The following is an 18,385-nucleotide window of genomic DNA, read 5'->3' as shown; positions in this document are numbered from 1 at the left end:
CCATATCTTCAACCACAAACTTTTAAAGCTTTGGACCACTTATGTAAAGCCACCTACAAAAAAGACATCTTTGCTTATTTCAGAAACCATCTGAAATTCAATCCACTGAAACAAACTAGAAAAATGGAGAGAATTCATATAGGTTTAAAGGGCTGGGAGGGCTGTTCCTAAGGCTGTATGGCAACAGTATGAAGGCATTCTCTTGGAATTAGATAGACATAACATGAATTCAGGTTCTGCTACTTTACTACTGTGTGACCATGGGAAGACTGCTAAACCTCTCTGAACTTCAGGTTTACCACCTTTAAAATGGGAAGGAATAATCATGGTGCAGTATAGCATACAGTACATAATTAATTAGTATTAAAACTTTCCCTCCTGCCCTTCCTTTCTTAAGTAGAGAACTGTGTAGTATCTCTGGCATTTCCATTCTCACCATTGCTACCACCTTGGTTCATACTTGACCCTTTTCCTCCACCTCTCACTCATATCTTAAATCAAATCCATCACCAATTTTGCCAGCTCTGCAGTCAAAATATCTCTAGAACCCAACCACTCTCACCAATTCCATCATTACCAGCCTGACTCAAACCATCAGCTCTTGCCTGAATTATTCCAACAACCTCCTACATGGTCTGCCTGCTCCCAACCTTGCATCTTTCATCCGATTCTCAATACAGCAGCCAGAGTGAGCCTTTGAAAATGTACATAAAATCATGTGACTTCTCTACTCAAAAACCCTTAAGGACTTCCTAATTCACTCAGAGTAACAATCAAAGAGCTTTAAGACAACCAACAAAAGTGACTCCCAGGCCGGGCGCAGTGGCTCACGCCTGTAATCCTAGCTCTCTGGGAGGCCGAGGCGGGCGGATCGTTTGAGCTCAGGAGTTCGAGACCAGCCTGAGCAAGAGCGAGACCCCGTCTCTACCAAAAATAGAAAGAAATTAATCAGACAACTAAAAATATATAGAAAAAAATTAGCCGGGCATGGTGGCGCATGCCTGTAGTCCCAGCTACTCGCGAGGCTGAGGCAGTAGGATTGCTTGAGCCCAGGAGTTTGAGGTTGCTGTGAGCTAGGCTGACGCCGCGGCACTCACTCTAGCCCGGGCAAAAGAGTGAGACTCTGTAAAAAAAAAAAAAAAAAAAGTGACTTCCAACATGGACCAAGTAGCATCAGCATCGCCTCTGAACTTCTTAGAAATGCAAATTCTCAGGCCCCAATCTGTGTTTTAACAGGACCTTCATGTATAATAATTCTAATTCTGATGTACCTAGGCTTCAGTGTTAGCATATCAGAATCATCTAATGGACATGTTAAAATATTGATTGCTAGACCTCATCCTCAGAATTTCTGATTCAGTAGATCTGGGAGGGGACCTAAGAACCTGTACTTCTAACAAATTTCCAGATAATACATACTCTGCTGATCTAGGAACCATACTATGAAAACCACTGCTCTAGATTATCTGGCCATTGCTAATCCTTTAATAACCCAGGCATGCTTCCACATTAGGGTCTTTGCACTTGATGAGACAGACAGGGATACCAGTAATAAAGATAGACAAGAAAAAGTAGGAAGGGTTGGTCTTAACTTCCTGTTGCCTATATAATAAAATTCAACATTATGAGCAGAGTATCCAAAGCTTTCTACAACATAATACAAATACACTTTTCAAATCAGAGATTCTACCTTTCCCCATGACAAAACATACATTCCACATAACCTTCATTAGTCGGTATTCCAGAACAAATACAACCTATTTCTGCCACAATCCCTCAAAACAAGCTTGGAAGACAAGTGCCATATTAGAAGAATGAATCAAGTACTATGAAGTTCAAAGAAGAAATTACACAAACCCTGAACACCATGAGGTTCCAAAAAGGAAGTGATTACAGGCATAACTGAGGGAAACCATAGGCTTCGTGGAAAAGGCACTTAAGCTAGACCATAAAGGATATTTAGGATTTGGAAAGGTCTAAAATATCAGGGCAGAGCAGTTCAGATGAAGGAAATAGTAAGATGAAGAAAGGTCATAAGGTAGTAAAGTATGGGATGAGTCCCCTTTGCCTGGCACACAGGGACAAAGGGATGGAAAATACCTGGATTTCATTCTTTTGGGGTATAGTGTAGAGGGTCTTATGTGCAGGACAGAGAATCAGGTGGTCATCAAATGGGACTTTTAGCTTTATGTATTTTTAAAAGTTATCTTAAAAATCAAACCTGAAACGAAAATGGCAAAATGTTATAGATGTTAAAATCTGGGTGACAAAATAAGGGTTCTTGTTATGTTATTTTCTGGGGTTTTAAAATTTCACACCAAAAGAGAGAAAATATGAATATGAATAAAAGCCAATGATGATTTTTAAACATTTGCATTTTGGTGAAAGAGCATGCCTATTTACAATCTCACTTTATTACCCAAAAGGAGTTGAGACATTTTACACATATAAATACAAACATATACAACAAGATGGAAAAATATAAATTCATAAAAATCAGGATCAAAAAACAAAAATTAAAACAAAAAGCAAGTAAGAAACTTACAGTGCAGTCATGTAGACTTTAGGATTCTACATAGTGCTACACTTGTAATACAAATTTATTTGGCTGTGAGCTTCCTAAAAATCAAAACAAAATATGAAAGCTACCTTCTCCATAAAGAAAAAAGAACACCAGAATCTCAGGAAAAATAAAGCTTTCCATGGCAATAAACGCAGTATGGTTCATCATGTATGAAATAATAAAAGTTACACTGAAAAAATATCTTTAATAATATCCTTACAATAAATACAATAGCAACTTCCTACAACTGTTTCTTGAGACTACGCCTCAGGATAGGCTAAGAAAAGGACACTTGTGATAGACACCTGCTGGGTGCCCACCAGATCCATTTCCTATTCAACCTGGTCATACAGCTACATACAGACTACATTTTGCAGCCTTCCTTGAAGTTAGGTGTAGCCTACAATTGCATTAACGGCAATGAAATAAGAACCATTTCCAGGCTCAGCCCATAAAAATCACACACTTTCCCATTTGATAGCTTGACACACAGGCAAGCACAGTGACCTTAGAAGCTATATACCACAATAGAGAATCACCAGATGGAAGGAGCCTAGGACCCCACATCACTGCTTGGAGGAAAACTGCTTACCAATCAGGCTCCATGCATGAAAGAAAGAAACTTAACTGCAAAGCCACTTAGATTTAGGGGTTTACCTGTTACAGTATCAAGTGCTACTTAAAAAACACAACCCTGCAAGGCCCAAAATGATATGGTTCAAGTATTCAGTTTTCTAGTCAGTCTTGATTCTAGTATAAGTTTGTCTAGAGGAGCATTGTCCAATAGAACTCTCTGTGATGACAAAAATGTTCTATAATCTTCACTGTCTAATATGGTAGCCACTAGGCACATGTGGCCATTGATTATCTAAAATGTGGTTAGTGTGACTAAGGAATTGAGTTTTAAATTTCATTTAATTTCAACTAATTTAAATGTAAATGTCCTCATGTGTTACGGTACTGGAGAGCACAGTTCTAGAAGCACATTTATCAAAGTGTACTCTATATATGAACCAGAGAGTAAACAAGAGGGAGCAAAACCACAGCATAAACAAAACTTATCCTCCCGGAATATCAATTCTATTTAAATATAACATGAAACATGTTAATATTAAAATAAACATTAGCTACATTTTGGAGTAGAACATGAAGGCAATATAGAGCAGGGGGTAAACATGCAGCCCTTGGACGACCTGAGCTCAAAGCCTGGTTTCACCACTTAGTAGCTGAAAGTCTTGAGGCAAATTATCTAACCTCTCAATGCGTCACTTTTTCCTTTTATAAAATGGGGATGATCCAGTGCCTACCTCAAGGATGACTGGGAGGACTGAATGAGTTAATATGTATAATAAAACACTTAGAATAATGTCCAGCATATAAATCTTTAAAATGAGAGCAAATATCACCATCAGCTTCATCATCATAGTACTGTGAGCAGAAATACAGAGGCATGCCTAAGAGGAAGCACACTGGGCACAGATACCTGGAAATTTCATTCTGTCCATGCCACTTAAAACTGCATGGCCTTGGTTATGTTGCTTTATTTCTCTATCTTCAGTTTGCTCCTGTGTAAAACAGAGATCATCTTATCTATCTCACAGCATTATTGCAAGGATAAATTACATTTTTCTCAAACAAAACAAGTTTTTTTCGAACTTGTCTGAAGAATCAGTTGAAAAAATTACTAAAAATACAGATTTATGTGCACTATCCCAGACCTACTGAATCAGAATCCCTATGGGAGACCCAGAGGAAACTCTATTTTTATGTTTTATGATTCTGTCCTCATCCCTAATTCGTATGTTGAAGCCCTAACCCCAAATGTAATGGTATTTGAAGATGGAGCCTTTGATAGATAATGAGGTTTTAGGTGATGGGTTAGTGCCCTTACAAGAAGAGAACAAGACACTAAGGGCTTGCTCTTTCTCCCTACCGTGTGAAGACACAGGAAAAAGGTGGCTGCTATAGTTTGGATGTTTTTCCCACAAAACCTCATGTTGAAATTTGGTCTCCAATGTGGAGGTAAGGCTTAATGGGAAGTGTTTGGGTCATGGAGGCAGATCCCTCATGAAAGACTTGGTGCCGTCCTGGTGGTAATGAGTGAGTTCTCACTCTATTAGTTCCCATGAAAGCTGGTTGTTAAAAAGAGCCTGGTACCTCCCCTCCCACTTGCTTCCTCTCTTGCCATGTGATCTCTGCACAGTGGCTCCTCTTCGTCTTCCACCATGAGCAGAAGCAGCCTGAGACCCTCACCAGAAGCCAAGCCTATGCCGATGCCATGCTTCTTGAACAAACTGCAGACCGTGAGCCCAATAAACCTCTTTTCTTTATAAATTATCTAGCCTTAGATATTCCTTTATAGTAACCCAAATGGACTAAGACAGTGGCCATGTGCAAGCCAGGAAAATGCCCTCACCAGATTCCAACCATGTTGGCACCCTGATCTTGGACCTCTAGCCTCCAGAACTATAAAAAACTAATTTCTGTTGTTTAAGCCACCCAATCTATGGTATTTTGTTACAGTAGCTTGAACTAAGACACAATATATAAAAAGATTAATGCAATCTAGGACAAATACAAAGTGTCTACCATATGGTAGCTATCATTATTTGTCTGAATGCAAAACTCACATTACTCCAGTGAAACTTTACTCTTGTGGATAGCCATGGAAAACATGGTCACACCCTTCTGTAATTCTGGAGTAGGGAAAGATTAAGACTGGGATTGGATTGAGAAGCAAAGAGTATGGATAACACAGAAAGATGGAGTAGAAACACTTTTCTCAATTCCTCCCAGTAAGTACAGCTAAGTCAGTAAGTCAAAGACAATCCCTTCTTTCTCTGACTCTAACAGCATCTCCTTTGATTACACTTTTGCAGTCACTCTACTTTGTTAATCATTACTATCCTGCATGATGCTCACAGTGCTTCACAAACAGTAAGCACTCAGAAGATATGCCCTAAATGAATAAATCAACTGTCTACTTCAGTCAGACCCCTCTCTTCTTTCATTCTCTTCCTCATACACACTATTCATAATCCCAGCTCATCACTTTGTTCATCATGTTCCACCATGAGAATATCCTCTTCACTTCTCTATCTGCCCAAATCTTACTCATCTTCTAAGGTCTGAATGGTTGTGTCCCCCTAAAATTTACATGTTGAAATCCTAACTCACAAGGTGATGGTATTAGGAGGTGAGGCCATTTGGAAGGTGATTAGATCCACCCTCATGAATGGGCTTAGTGCCCTTATAAAAGATACTCCAGAGAGCTGCCTTGCCCTTCTACCATGTGAGGACATTGCAAGAAGGTGCCACCTATGAACAAGGAAACAGGACCTCATCAGACACCAAATCTCCTGGCACCATGATTTTGGACTTCCTAGCTTCCACAATTGTAAGAAATAAATTTCTACTGTTTATAAGCTACCCAGTTTATAGTATTTTGTTACAGCAGCCCAAACTGACTAAGATACCATCTTTCATGCCTTGGTTTAAATTAGTGGTTCTCAACCAGGGGAGATTTTGTCCCTCTCCCAGGAGACATTCAGCAATATCTGGAGACACTTTGGCTGATGCACAAAGGGGGAAGTACCTACTGGCATCCAGCAGGCAGAGGCCAGGGATGCTGTTAAATATCCTACAATGCACAGGACAGCCCCCACCTCCCTGAAACAAAGAATTATCTGGCCTAACCTGTCAATAGTGCATCAGTTAAGAAACACTGGTTTAAATCAACCTCTTGTTGGATCCTTCCCCAGGTAATAACGGTGGTCTTTTTGTTCCTCATACCTATGGTCACCAAGAAAGTTTAGAACAAGGTTATGCATTTCCTGAATTCTTCCTTAGCATGTTATTTTGTCTCCCCTAACAATAAAATTCTCTGTAGGCAAAGTGTTAGCTAATGTAAAAATAAAAATATGTTTCCACTGTTTCCTCTACTCATCTTTTTGTATAGCACAGTATTAGGCACAGAACAAACACTTTTTAGACAATATGCTGACTTCCTTTAAATCCACGGGAGCTTTGTACAAGTCAACCACAGTAGTGTCTCCTTTTTCAACATGCAAGGATATATCATCTCTGAAGCCTTCTCTTATCCATACAATTGCTTTTTCCCTCCCTCATGCCACCATTATCCCTATCTCTCTCTCACACACACACACACACACCCCACACTCCTATTATAAAACTATAAAACACAACCAACTGCTCACATGTCTGCCACTCCTTCACCCTGGGAGCTCCTTAAACTAGAACATATGACATAACATATAAAACAGCTCCTCACATAAAATAGGTGATCAGTAAAGATTTGGCAAGTTACACATAACAACAACAGTTAACAGACAACGACCATTTCTAGGTCACCTACAGTGTGCCATAAACTGGTGCCTTGGAGCTTCATTCTCATTATCTCTAATCATCACAGCAATCTACACAAGCAAAAAGGAAACTGAGGCCCAGAGAGTTTACTTAAACGACCTGCCCATGGACCTGCTTTAAAAGCCAGTTCGAACCAGACATACTTGGATCAAAAATTCGCGGTCTTTCCCCTACACACATTGGGCTGAGGATGGAGAGATGTCGTCGGGGACGAGGGGGGCGAGTGAGCTGCCCCAGACTCACTACTGTGGCGTCTAAAGGGCCAGGACCATAACCCAGGTCCACTGATCCCCCAGCTCTGGGCGCCCGCAGAGCGGCCCAGAGGTAAGCGACAACTCCCGCCACCCTCCCCATCGCCATCCCCCGCTTCCGCCTTACCTGACTGCCCGAGCTATTTCTGTGTGGCCGCAGCCGACTTCCCCAACCTGGACCCCAACTCCTTTCCTCAACTCCCTTTGCCTGTCGCTGAAACGGCGAGCGCGGGCTCCTTCGTCATCATCCGTCGCCAGCGAGTGGTCACGTGACGCCCCGCCCTGCTCTCCGCCTCCTGGGTCACGTGACGGCCTGGCGAGCCAGGGGCGGAAGCCGGGGTCTGGCCAGCTCTCCATCTGGGCCTGGGGACTGAAGGGGAGCGCTGCCGGGAGGCAGGCGTGGGACCGGGTTGCAGACGGTGCGCGCGACCGCCGGCCCTGCGCGTGCGCCGCTGGCGCGCCCGGCTGACAGGTGAGTCGGGGCGGGGTGCGCATCCCTTCAGTGCATGGCCCCCTGCCCCTCCCTGCCCCGGCTGGGCCGCGCTGCCAGAGGGGCAGTCTGCTGCGTCGCGTGCCGACTGGACTGGGGACTTGGGATGGAGGACTTAGGGGCCTCTAGGGGCTGTGTTCCGCTCTGCTTCTCCGCTTAGATGGAAATCATTTTGCACACCCCTTCTGCCCTTTAGGAAGCGAGGTTCAGCTGCTTGGCCCTCAAGTGATCCTTCCAAGTTTCCGGGATCAATGCTGTGTGGTGGTGCTTATTCCTCTATTAACTTTCGCGAACCTGAGGGGTTAAGTGAGACCTTTTACAGTCTGAAGGACCCGGGTTTGAATTCTAGTTCAACGGGCTGTGAGTCTGGGCACGTCATTGGTCCTCTCTGCACCTTAATTTCCTCACCTGTGACATGGTGATGCCAAAGTCCTTTATATTTCGAAAAAAAATTTACCTAGGTCCGTACTCGGCTATGATCACATAGAAAGAAAAAAAAAAGTCACAGAGCTAGTAATGAAACAGGGTCTCCTGATTCCAAGTTCATGGAGCACTTCCCAACATAGGTGAAGGGTAGTGAAGGAGAAGTTTTACTGCCTCTGCCCACAGCAGGGGACACCTTCCCTAGTTGTCCTTCACCTGTCTTTCCTAGGATTCAGGAATTGGATTATAGTGATCAGGCTCATTTCAGAACTTTTCTGGAAGAGAGATGCAGCTCACATTTATCTTGATCAACAACCATTATATTTTGTTCGTGATAATGGATTTGTGGAGCCCGGTGCTTCCTTTATGGTACTGAGGTTTTGTGAAAGGATAAAAATAGATCTGTCTTCTTGTGTCCTTTCCAGTAGGGCAAACAGTGGTTTGTCCAGGACAATTAATTTCCTTAAGAAATTTTGTTCTGTACTCTTTACATAATTGTTGCAATGAAGCCATGCTTTATTCTTGAAAGCATGTTATCTTTTGATTAGGATTACTTCCCAAACTGAAAATCACAGTACATGCCAACTGCTTAAAACTGAATTTGCCATCACATTATAACTTGTAAAAGAAACTAGGGAAATTGAGTGGGATATCTGGTTCCTTTTCATGCTAATAGTAATATAGCCTATATTGAGAAAACTGGTCTTTATGAGTTTTCTTCCTCCCTAGCAGCAAGAGAACCTCTGAAAGGATGTGTTGCTACTTCTACAATATTTACTTGGACCTCATTCTAGAGTAATTTTTTAAGACAAAACTGAGTCTTAACACCTGTGTAGCCACCTACCTTCCTCTTAGATTGCTGCAACATGATTAGGCATCCTGAATGATGGTTCTTAGATTCTGTTCCTCAGAGCCAGTTTCTCAGCCAACAAAGGCAGGTAATGTTGCTTTGCTTTAAGCTGTTTTCTCTAGGACCCCATTGCCTGCACTGTCCTGCTGTCCAAAATCTAGTAGCAGTTAGACCTGTTAATCACAACTTGCCCTCCTCTCCATGAGTCTAGCCTTTCATCCTACTGAGACCTTCTGGATTAGTTTGCTGGTCTTCAGAGGACCTCAGAAGGTGACTTATTTTTCCCATTAGCCATTATTTTCCCCTTTCCCTCTCTCATTTCCCAAGCCAGACCATATCAGTGCAGAAAATGAAGTGAAATTATCTGAAATTCAGCCTGTTACATATCAATGTGGTTTAACAAGCAGGCCTCACAGAGGAAACTAAAAGGACTAGTAAATAATTTATACTTTAATGTGTATTATAGGATACTGTCATGAGAGAGTTTCTAGACAGCTGTAGTGGCTTCTCAGCAATCTTTACTCTTAGACCTAATCCAGTCCACTTCCCCTGATCTCTGTTTCTATCCCTTGCTCACTCTGTTCCAGCCACTTTATCCACCTTGCTATTCCTTAAGTGTATCTAGCATATTCCTGCCCTGGGACCTTTGCACTTACTTGTAACCTCTGCCTGGAATGCCATTCTCAGGATCATTATCTAATGCTGCATAACTGCCCCAAAATCTGGTGGCTTAAGACAGTACTTACTATCTTACAATTTCTATGGTCATAAATCAGGGATATGGCTTAGCTGGCTGCCATTGGCTCAGGGACTCGGGAAGTTGCTGTCAAGGGGCAGAGCTGCTGTAGTCTTATCTGAAGGCTCAACTGGGGTTGGGAGGATTAACTTTCACTCTCACTCAGATGGTTGTTGGCAAGCCTCAGCTCCTTGTCACATGGGCTCCTCCCCAGGACTAGCAGGCTATAGAGGGTACCCAAGAAGTTGGTCTTTTTGAAATCTAATCTCAGAAGTGGTATCTTTCACTTCTGCCATATTCCGTTCTTTAGGAGGGAGTCAGTAAGTCAGCCACACTCAAGGAAAGGGCCTACGCAGGGCATGAATACCAGAAGTCAGGACCATTGGGGACCATCTTAGAAACTGCCAACCATACCTAGATACCCTTGCTGCTTGCTCTGTCATTTCCTACTAATCTCTGCTCAAATATCATCTAATCAGAGAGGCTTTCCTAAAGTACTCTATATAAACTAGCACATGCTCCATCTCTTTATCATGCTTTTTCTTCACAGCACTTATCACAGCCTGATATATATATTGGTTTAATATCTCTTTCCTACTCTGTGTCCTCAGATCCTAAAACAGCACTTGGTACATAGTAGGTGCTGGGTAAATATTTGTTGAATGAATGAATTTGTATTATTATGTATGTTTTCACCAAATAATCCAAAACCCAATTAACAGTAGGTAAACCATAAAAACAATTCATTTAACAAGGATTACAAAAGTAGTTCCACAGTTGAATTGGATCAGCAGATCAGTAACATCAACAAGAATTTGGATTCTTTCTATCCTTCCACGCTACAGTCTGCAGGTTCTTGGCTTTTTTCCCCCAAGACTTGTCACCTCGTGGTCTCAAAGTGGCTACTGCAGCTCCGGGCATCACACATTCATTGGACCACATTCAAAGGCTAGAAGCAGGGTAATACCCAGGGCAAAGAGAGAGATTTCTCGTCACATGCCTCTTTTCTTTTAGCAGGAGGAAAAAAATATTTTCCAGAAGCCCCACCAGGATTTACTTTTAAATCTCATTGGTCAAAACTGGATCACATGTCTAACTCTGGCTTCAAGGGAGGCAGGAAAATAAGAATCTGACTACTTTGTCCTCTACCGTAAGAAAGAAGAAGGAAAGTGGGAAATATTGTTGAATAGCTAACAAACAGTTGTTGCCACTGCATCCCAGTAAATTAAGACCTTTCCAAATATTACATCAGTGATGGAGACTTCCAAAAGGAAAAAAGAAAACCTTTAAGGGTTACACAGAGCTTCCAGGTAATAAATAACTATGTAGTAGGTGGCTCATAATGTGAGCAAACTTTAAAAACATGTGACAAGCATTGAGGAGCATTTTGCTATGGCTGCAAAGGAAGCCCTCTCCCATCAAAAGTCTTTCTACATTCTAGTTTTATGTACAGTGAAGTCCTCATTATTAGAATCATTAGAAGACCACATATGAAAGTAGAAGTTGGCATTGACATAAAAATTTTCAGGATGTCATTCATTTTTCCAAAGGCCTCTGTCTCCCAATTCTTTTTCAAATTATTATCTTTTGAAGTGTTAATTGTGTCATCATCTTTGTTGCCTTTTTCTTCTCTAATTGTTAATTGAGCTAGGTCATCATTTATCAACTTCATGGAAGCCTGAATTATTTTTCAACTTCATGAAAGCTTGTGTCTTTCCCAATATTTGTATGCTCACTTTGCATTGGTATTGCACTGTATCCATATAATATTAACAATTAAAAGATTGACTAACCCAAATAAGAATTCAACCTGATAGATACTTGTGGAATTTTTGAGTGAAGAGTAATCATATAAGTGGTCAGCTTATAAAAATTTTCCCAGTGATGTGTTTTTTTTTTTCTTTTCCTGTTTACTTGGCTCCTGCCTCCCCTTCTCTTCCTGCTTCTACCTCCATCAACTCTTCTTCCTTTTATGTTTGTCTCTATTCATATTTGCATATGTAGGTTTTTTTGTTTTGTTTTAAGCAGGATCTCGCTATGTTGCCCAAGCTGGTCTCAAACTCCTGGCCTCAAGTGATCCTCCCACCTCAGTCTCCCAGGTAGCTGGGATTACAGATGTGAGCCACTGCGCCTGGCCTACAGGTTTTTAATTTTTATTTGTTTTATAAAATGGAAGCATCCTATTCATATGTTTCTGCATCTTAATTTTTCTACTCAGTAGCTCTCAGAAATCCTCCAACTTAACTAATAGAGCACTGATTCATTCTTGTTAATGGCTGCTTAAATTCCAGTTTCTTTACTGTTGGGCATTTACTTTATCCCCCAAATTTTTGTGATTACCAGCAGTGCTGCAAGAAAAATCCTAGGACCTATATCCTTATATGTTGGTGCTTATCTTAATATTTCTAGGGGATAGAATCCCAAGCATGAGATTGCTAGCTCAAAGAGTATGTATTTTTAATTTCAGTAAATGTTGTAGGTTCACTTTACAAAAAGACTAATAGTTCACATTTCACCAGTAATATATTTCTCCAGGTCCTGCCTAAAGTAAATATTATTATTCTTTTTAATCATTGCCAAAGTAATGCAAATAAAATGCTTTTTGATAGTTGCTTTAATTCATGGTTACTTTACTGCTGGTGAATTAAAGATCTTTTCATACAGTTGTTTGTCATTTGGATTTATCTTCATGAATTAGCCCCTTTGTATTCTTTGCCCATTTCTCTGTTGGGCTGTTAGCTCTCTCCTTGTCAGCTTGTAAGATCCCTCTGCATGTTTTAGAAATCAACCCTTTGCCTTCCCTTTGCATTTCAAATCTGTCTTCCAAATCACTTCCCATAAGAAAATTTTTAAGTGTTATATACTAAAATATGTCTTTCTTTATAGCTTCTAGATTTCCTTCACTAGCCCTGAATTCCTAGGAGATGCCATTTTACTGAAGATCACCCCATATAAGAAGAATACTTTTCCTGCCAAAAGACCTAGTAAAGGCGCCATACTGACAATCGAATGTGTGTTACACTTCTGATTGACCTTGACCAAAGGCTCAAGCACTTCTTCTCTTTCTCTGACTTTTTTCTTCAAGGCTTCTCTCTCCAGTAGTGTTGCAGGCAGCTAGAGGGGGGAGGGATCACCTGTTATATCCCTCATATTGTTAAAATATTTATGCACTCGTCATACTTGTCAATGCCAAGGAATGAGTTCAGCACAGAGGATGCAAAGATAAATATTGTTAATTTCCTTTTGACTTGCTGCAGTTTTCCACAAGATCATTCTCTACTCTTATAATGATTCTGGCTTCACATCAGAATCAACTGGGGAGTTTCTTAAAAATAGAGATGCTTAGTGCTACCTCTAACCTACTTACCAATAACTCTGAGATTCTAGGTGATTCTGTTATGTAGCCAGGCTTGAAAACCACTGTACTAGAAGGTGAGTTGCTTAAACATCTTCATATCCAGCCTGGCAGAGAGGTATTCAGCAAGGAATGGTTGAGTAAAGAAGATGAATCTTTACCTTGAAGAATTTTAAGAATGAGCTGTTAACAATAACAACACTCTCCAGTATGCTAAGTGGTCTCACTATCCTCAGGGTGCATTGGAACACAAGAGAAATGACTATTGCAATCTGCTAACAGTACTGACACCTAAGTGCCAAATTATGTGAGACTTTTGGACCAATTTGATTTGGTATTTATAAGTCATCTTCACAGAATTTTGTAGAACCTGGCGTATGTAATTTTGAAAGGAATCTTGGACATGTTTATACCTTAACCCTGCAATTCTATTAATACTTCTAGGAAATAATTGGGCAAATGCCTCAAAATGATCTACAGGGATGTATCTCTGAGCTCTGTTTATAGTGCTTACAATTATTTGCTAATATATCAAATAGTAGTGGGTAGCTTGTACAATTAGACTGCATTGGAACCATACATGCCCGATGGTTCCTTCTCCCCAGCTCAGAGATGAGCTATATCATATCATTTCTCATGAGGGGAAATGACTAAAGGGTTGAAGAAGAGGCCAAGAGTGTTAATCCAGCAAAGTCCCTCCACATGGAAAATGTGAAGAGTGAAGAATAAGTGCCCTTCCCCCATATCAGAACTCATTACCTATTATCTTTTTAGTGAGCTTGGGAGAAAAATACTATGTATGTGTTTCATATGTATATACACATACTTCCTTAAAAAATGGAGATGTTCATACTTTCTTTTTTGGATGCAGGTTCTTTAATGGAGCATCCAATCTACCTGCAGACCTGGTTTCATCTAATGATCCACAGACACCAGCTCTGAAGCCAGTTAATCATTCCCATAGTCCAGGCGCATGGTAGTTGATCATCTTCACGATGTTGGACTTTCTAGCTGAGAACAACCTCTGTGGCCAGGCAATCCTGAGGATTGTTTCCTGTGGCAATGCCATCATTGCTGAACTTTTGAGGCTTTCTGAGTTTATTCCTGCTGTGTTCAGGTTGAAAGACCGAGCTGATCAACAGAAATATGGAGATATCATATTTGATTTCAGCTATTTTAAGGTAATCTCCTCCTATAGCATTTTTATTGTTGCCTTTTCTACAAAAGCATGTTTTCTCTGGGAACCAGGAGACTCTAAGAGGTTAAGCAATTATGGAAAAAGAGTTAAGGAGAAAAGCTTTTGAGCCAAATTTAATGTGAGCTACTAACTTGTAAATAAGATAAATGTATTACTTGGAAGCCCTAACACAGTCTAATCAAAGTTTTAAAAGACAACTTTGGTATAATGTATTTCACATCGAAGTGCCCCACACTTAAAAGCATGCTGATCTTGGTTGCAATTAGAATTCATTTCTCTCAAAGGGATTTTATAGCTTCTGTTATCTTCATTACTTTCTGTTGCTCTGCTTTAAATTTTTGATATTTAAGAACATAAGAACAAATTTTTAAAAGACTATTTAGAAATTGTTACCAAAAAGTATGCTTGTATTGATGTTTCACATAAATGTGTTTTTCTTCTTAGGGTCCAGAGTTATGGGAAAGCAAACTGGAAGCTAAGCCAGAGCTACAGGATTTAGATGAAGAATTTCGTGAAAACAACATAGAAATTGTGACCAGATTTTATTTAGCATTTCAAAGTGTGCATAAATATATTGTAGACTTAAACAGGTATTCATTAATTTAGTAATAGCTTATTCTGTTAGTAAATAATGGAGAGGAAGAAGGGATACACAAGAACATATAAATCCTTGTGAGTCAGTACAAGATGCCCTGCTTTATTCCATACATAATTCTCTTTTCCTTCCTACAGAACTGGTCATCTTAGGTATTTTAGAGTTTTATTATAATTTCCTGTTCTTGTGCAGTATCGAAATAAACTTGGTTCGTGTTAAGTCATATAGCTTTTAATTCTATAGTTTATGATCATGTTGTAGTGTATTATATAAGAAAAGTGAAAAAAAAAGGAACTTATTTTTGTAGTTAACTTTCTCTTCTACAGTTCTTAAGAATTCATTACTCATTAACTTTTAAACTAGCTATTCCATGTTCTTGTGCCTTTACTCCTAGATACTTGTAATTGATAAATCAAAACTAGGGAGTATTCCTTTTACTTGGAATAGCCATAAATACCAACCTGTGACCCTAGATTACTAGGAATATAGCTCATAAGACTATTCTTACGAGCATGAGGGACCACAAACTAGTTGAAAGCCAGAATGCCTGCTGTCCTGCCTTATCTTTTTAAAATGTTTCCTTCTTCAAAGATGTTAACGTTTCCATTATATACGAATAACTTGCTCTGGGTTTTCATTTCTAGATATCTAGATGATCTCAATGAAGGGGTTTATATTCAGCAAACCTTAGAATCTGTGCTTCTCAGTGAAGATGGAAAACAGCTTCTAGTAAGTGATAGTGACCATTTAAAATAGAAATTCAAGAATATCAAACTTAGCATCACTTTTTTCCCTATAAGTCACAAATATATACAGAGTACCATACTTTAAAGAGAAGAAAAATAAGCAAACAATTATCTTCTAACCAGCAGGTCATATCTGAGTTCAGAACATAGTAGACTTTGAACAAAATTACAAGTGAATAAAAGATTATGTGGAGGTTATGAGCTTCCTCAGTGCGAGAATTCTGTCTGCTTTACTTTTTGCATCCCAGCCATCTAGTCTGGTACCTAGTACATAGTGACCACTTAGGAAATGTTACTGAATAAGTGAATGCCTTTGAGATGAAGAGGTATTCATAATATTGCAATGCTATTTTGGTGTCCCAAGCAAAATATCAAAAATAGACCAACTGAAAGATAATGATTATAAATTAAAATTTATTTCACATAAACTTTTCAAAGCCCATTCTGCATAGAGGGTGAGAGCCCTTTGGAGAAAACCTACATTTTCCTTGAAATATAAAGATTTTAGGAGAAATGTGAGCAAAGTTATCTTTTTAACCATTATCAAATTTTACTCCGTAAGATTGTATAATCCTGTGAGTTTGGCTACTGTCCTTTTCTCTTCATAGTGTGAAGCACTGTACCTGTATGGAGTTATGCTACTGGTCATCGACCAAAAGATTGAAGGAGAAGTCAGAGAAAGAATGCTGGTTTCTTACTATCGATACAGGTATTTCTGGTCTAGGACTGCACACTCCCAAAGCACTCTTATTGGTAAAATGCAGTGTATATTCCCATACTGCTTCTATTGGGAACAACAACAATATAATATTGAAAATAAAAGTATAATATTATTGGCCAAGCATGGTAGCTCATTCATGCCTATAATCCCAGCACTTTGGCAGGCCCAGGCAGAAGAATAGCTTGAGCCCAGGAGTTCAAGAACAGCCGGGGCAACATAGCAAGACCCTGTCTCTACAAAAAAATTTTTAAAAATTAGCCAGGCTTGGTGACATACACCTGTAGTCCCAGCTACTCTGGAGGCTGGGGCAGTAGGATAGCTTAAGCCCAGGAGTTGGAGGTTGCAGTGAGCTATGATCGTGCTACTGTATTCCAGCCTAGACAGCAGAGTGAGACCCTGTTTCTAAAAAAAAAAGTGTAAGATTCTTGTCTCTTTTGAACATATTGTAGGAATATAACAATTATTCCAAATTATATATTTTGGAATGATATATAATTTGGAAGAATGATATATTTATAAATTATACATAAACCATATAATCTATATATTATATATAAAATACCCTAGATTATTAGAGATGTAGATTATGATGTTCATGCTGGTAACTCAGTCTAAAAAAAAAAAAAGGAATCTGAATTCTGAATTTTCTTTACCTTGAGGATAAATTTCAAGGAATTCTGGAAATCTAGTGAAAATTATTTTTGGCTTTTGTTTTTAAGTTTTCAAATATTACTCCTGGCAGATATAAGGGAATGAATGAACTTTTTGTTTTCCTGGTTAATTTGATGACTTTGAAAAGTTATCATTCAGGGTTAGATTGAAAGTAAATTCTCACCCATACATATATAGAAACAAAAACAAAATAAACAACAGCAAACGCCACAATCACATGTTGTATATGTCTGTATAGAGCTGTGATTCTTCAAGAAGTAGAGTCTTGAAAATAGAAGCCACCTTAACCAACTTTTTAATTCTAGTAACTAGCATATAGGTTTTCAGTCTGTCGAATGAATGAGCCAAAAGTTTTAATAGATACAAGATCAATGTCAGAAATAGTCAAGATACAGGGAAGAAACAGTCAAAAAGCAGGAGTTAGAAACTTGAGCTATGATATGAGAAGAATAATTAACATTTTCAAACTTATAAATTAGGACAATATAAATAGGGCAAGAAAGGCAGACCTTCAACACAGAGGCAATTATTTAGGGATGTCTTACTTCCAATAACACCTGGTACTGTCTCCTCAGCAGTAAATTAATCTTTGGCTCCTTTATCAGCGTGTGAAAGGAGTATCTGCCAGCATGCGTCATTCATTTACATCACTTTGATTGTATAACACCCATGTTTTTAAAAAGGAAATTTGAATGGCCTTTCCTATATTTCTGAAAGTACCTGGAAAAACAAAAACAATAATAATGTAAAGAACAAGGAAAAAATGTTTGCTTGTCAAGCCTGGTTTTCAAAATCTGACTTCGTCCCTTTGGGTACAACAGCTAATTCATGTTAGGATGTGCGCATTCATTACTGAAGTGACGCTGAACAATTGCACATCAGAGTTGTGGTCAAAGAGATTCTTACATCAAATAGGAGGTCATCTCCAAGTCTAAGATTTGCTGAATCTAGCTTATTTTTTTTAGAGCTTGCTATCCACCCTGAAAATCACAGATGTTTTTATTAGATCTCTGTAGAAGAAGCAGCTTGCCAAGAAAAACTAGTTAGAATATATCCAACTTTAAATTGACATAATTTGTTTTTTAATTAATTTTTTTATTTTTGAAACATTGGTTCAGGTTCATATTCCTTATCCGTAATTTTGAAATTCAGAGAGCTCTGAAAAAATATACATAGACGGGTACATATACACACACACGTGCACATGCACATAGTAACCCATTTGGCAGCAAAACCTGATCTAACTTGCAATCATTTGGAGTCAAAACTTGCCCAGAGGCCGGGCGCGGTGGCTCACGCCTGTAATCCTAGCTCTCTGGGAGGCCGAGGCGGGCGGATCGTTTTGGCTCAGGAGTTCGAGACCAGCCTGAGCAAGAGCAAGACCCCGCCTCTACTAAAA

General features: G+C 39.5%; 2 protein-coding genes across 2 annotated transcripts in view; one reads left to right on the top strand and one right to left on the bottom strand.

Moving 5' to 3' along the window:
* The window catches only part of NSMCE2 (non-SMC element 2, MMS21 homolog (S. cerevisiae)), a 214,206-nt gene extending 206,779 nt beyond the window's left edge, over window positions 1–7,427 (bottom strand). The window contains exon 1 of the mRNA XM_012660842.1: window positions 7,328–7,427. The gene's annotated coding sequence lies outside the window, so the exon portion shown is untranslated. The remainder of the gene's footprint in view (window positions 1–7,327) is intronic.
* Window positions 7,428–7,448: 21 nt separating this feature from the next.
* Window positions 7,449–18,385, top strand: part of KIAA0196 (KIAA0196 ortholog) — a 58,630-nt gene continuing 47,693 nt past the window's right edge. Inside the window, exons 1-5 of the mRNA XM_012660841.1 lie at window positions 7,449–7,672; window positions 13,926–14,235; window positions 14,697–14,842; window positions 15,492–15,576; window positions 16,202–16,302. Of these exons, the coding sequence (XP_012516295.1) occupies window positions 14,050–14,235; window positions 14,697–14,842; window positions 15,492–15,576; window positions 16,202–16,302 (518 nt within the window). The 5' untranslated portion in view covers window positions 7,449–7,672; window positions 13,926–14,049. The remainder of the gene's footprint in view (window positions 7,673–13,925; window positions 14,236–14,696; window positions 14,843–15,491; window positions 15,577–16,201; window positions 16,303–18,385) is intronic.

This window comes from Propithecus coquereli, unplaced genomic scaffold, assembly GCF_000956105.1.
Source record: "Propithecus coquereli isolate 6110/MARCELLA unplaced genomic scaffold, Pcoq_1.0 Scaffold68, whole genome shotgun sequence".
Classification (NCBI taxonomy): Eukaryota; Metazoa; Chordata; class Mammalia; order Primates; family Indriidae; genus Propithecus; species Propithecus coquereli.
This window is presented reverse-complemented; position numbering and strand designations above follow the sequence as displayed.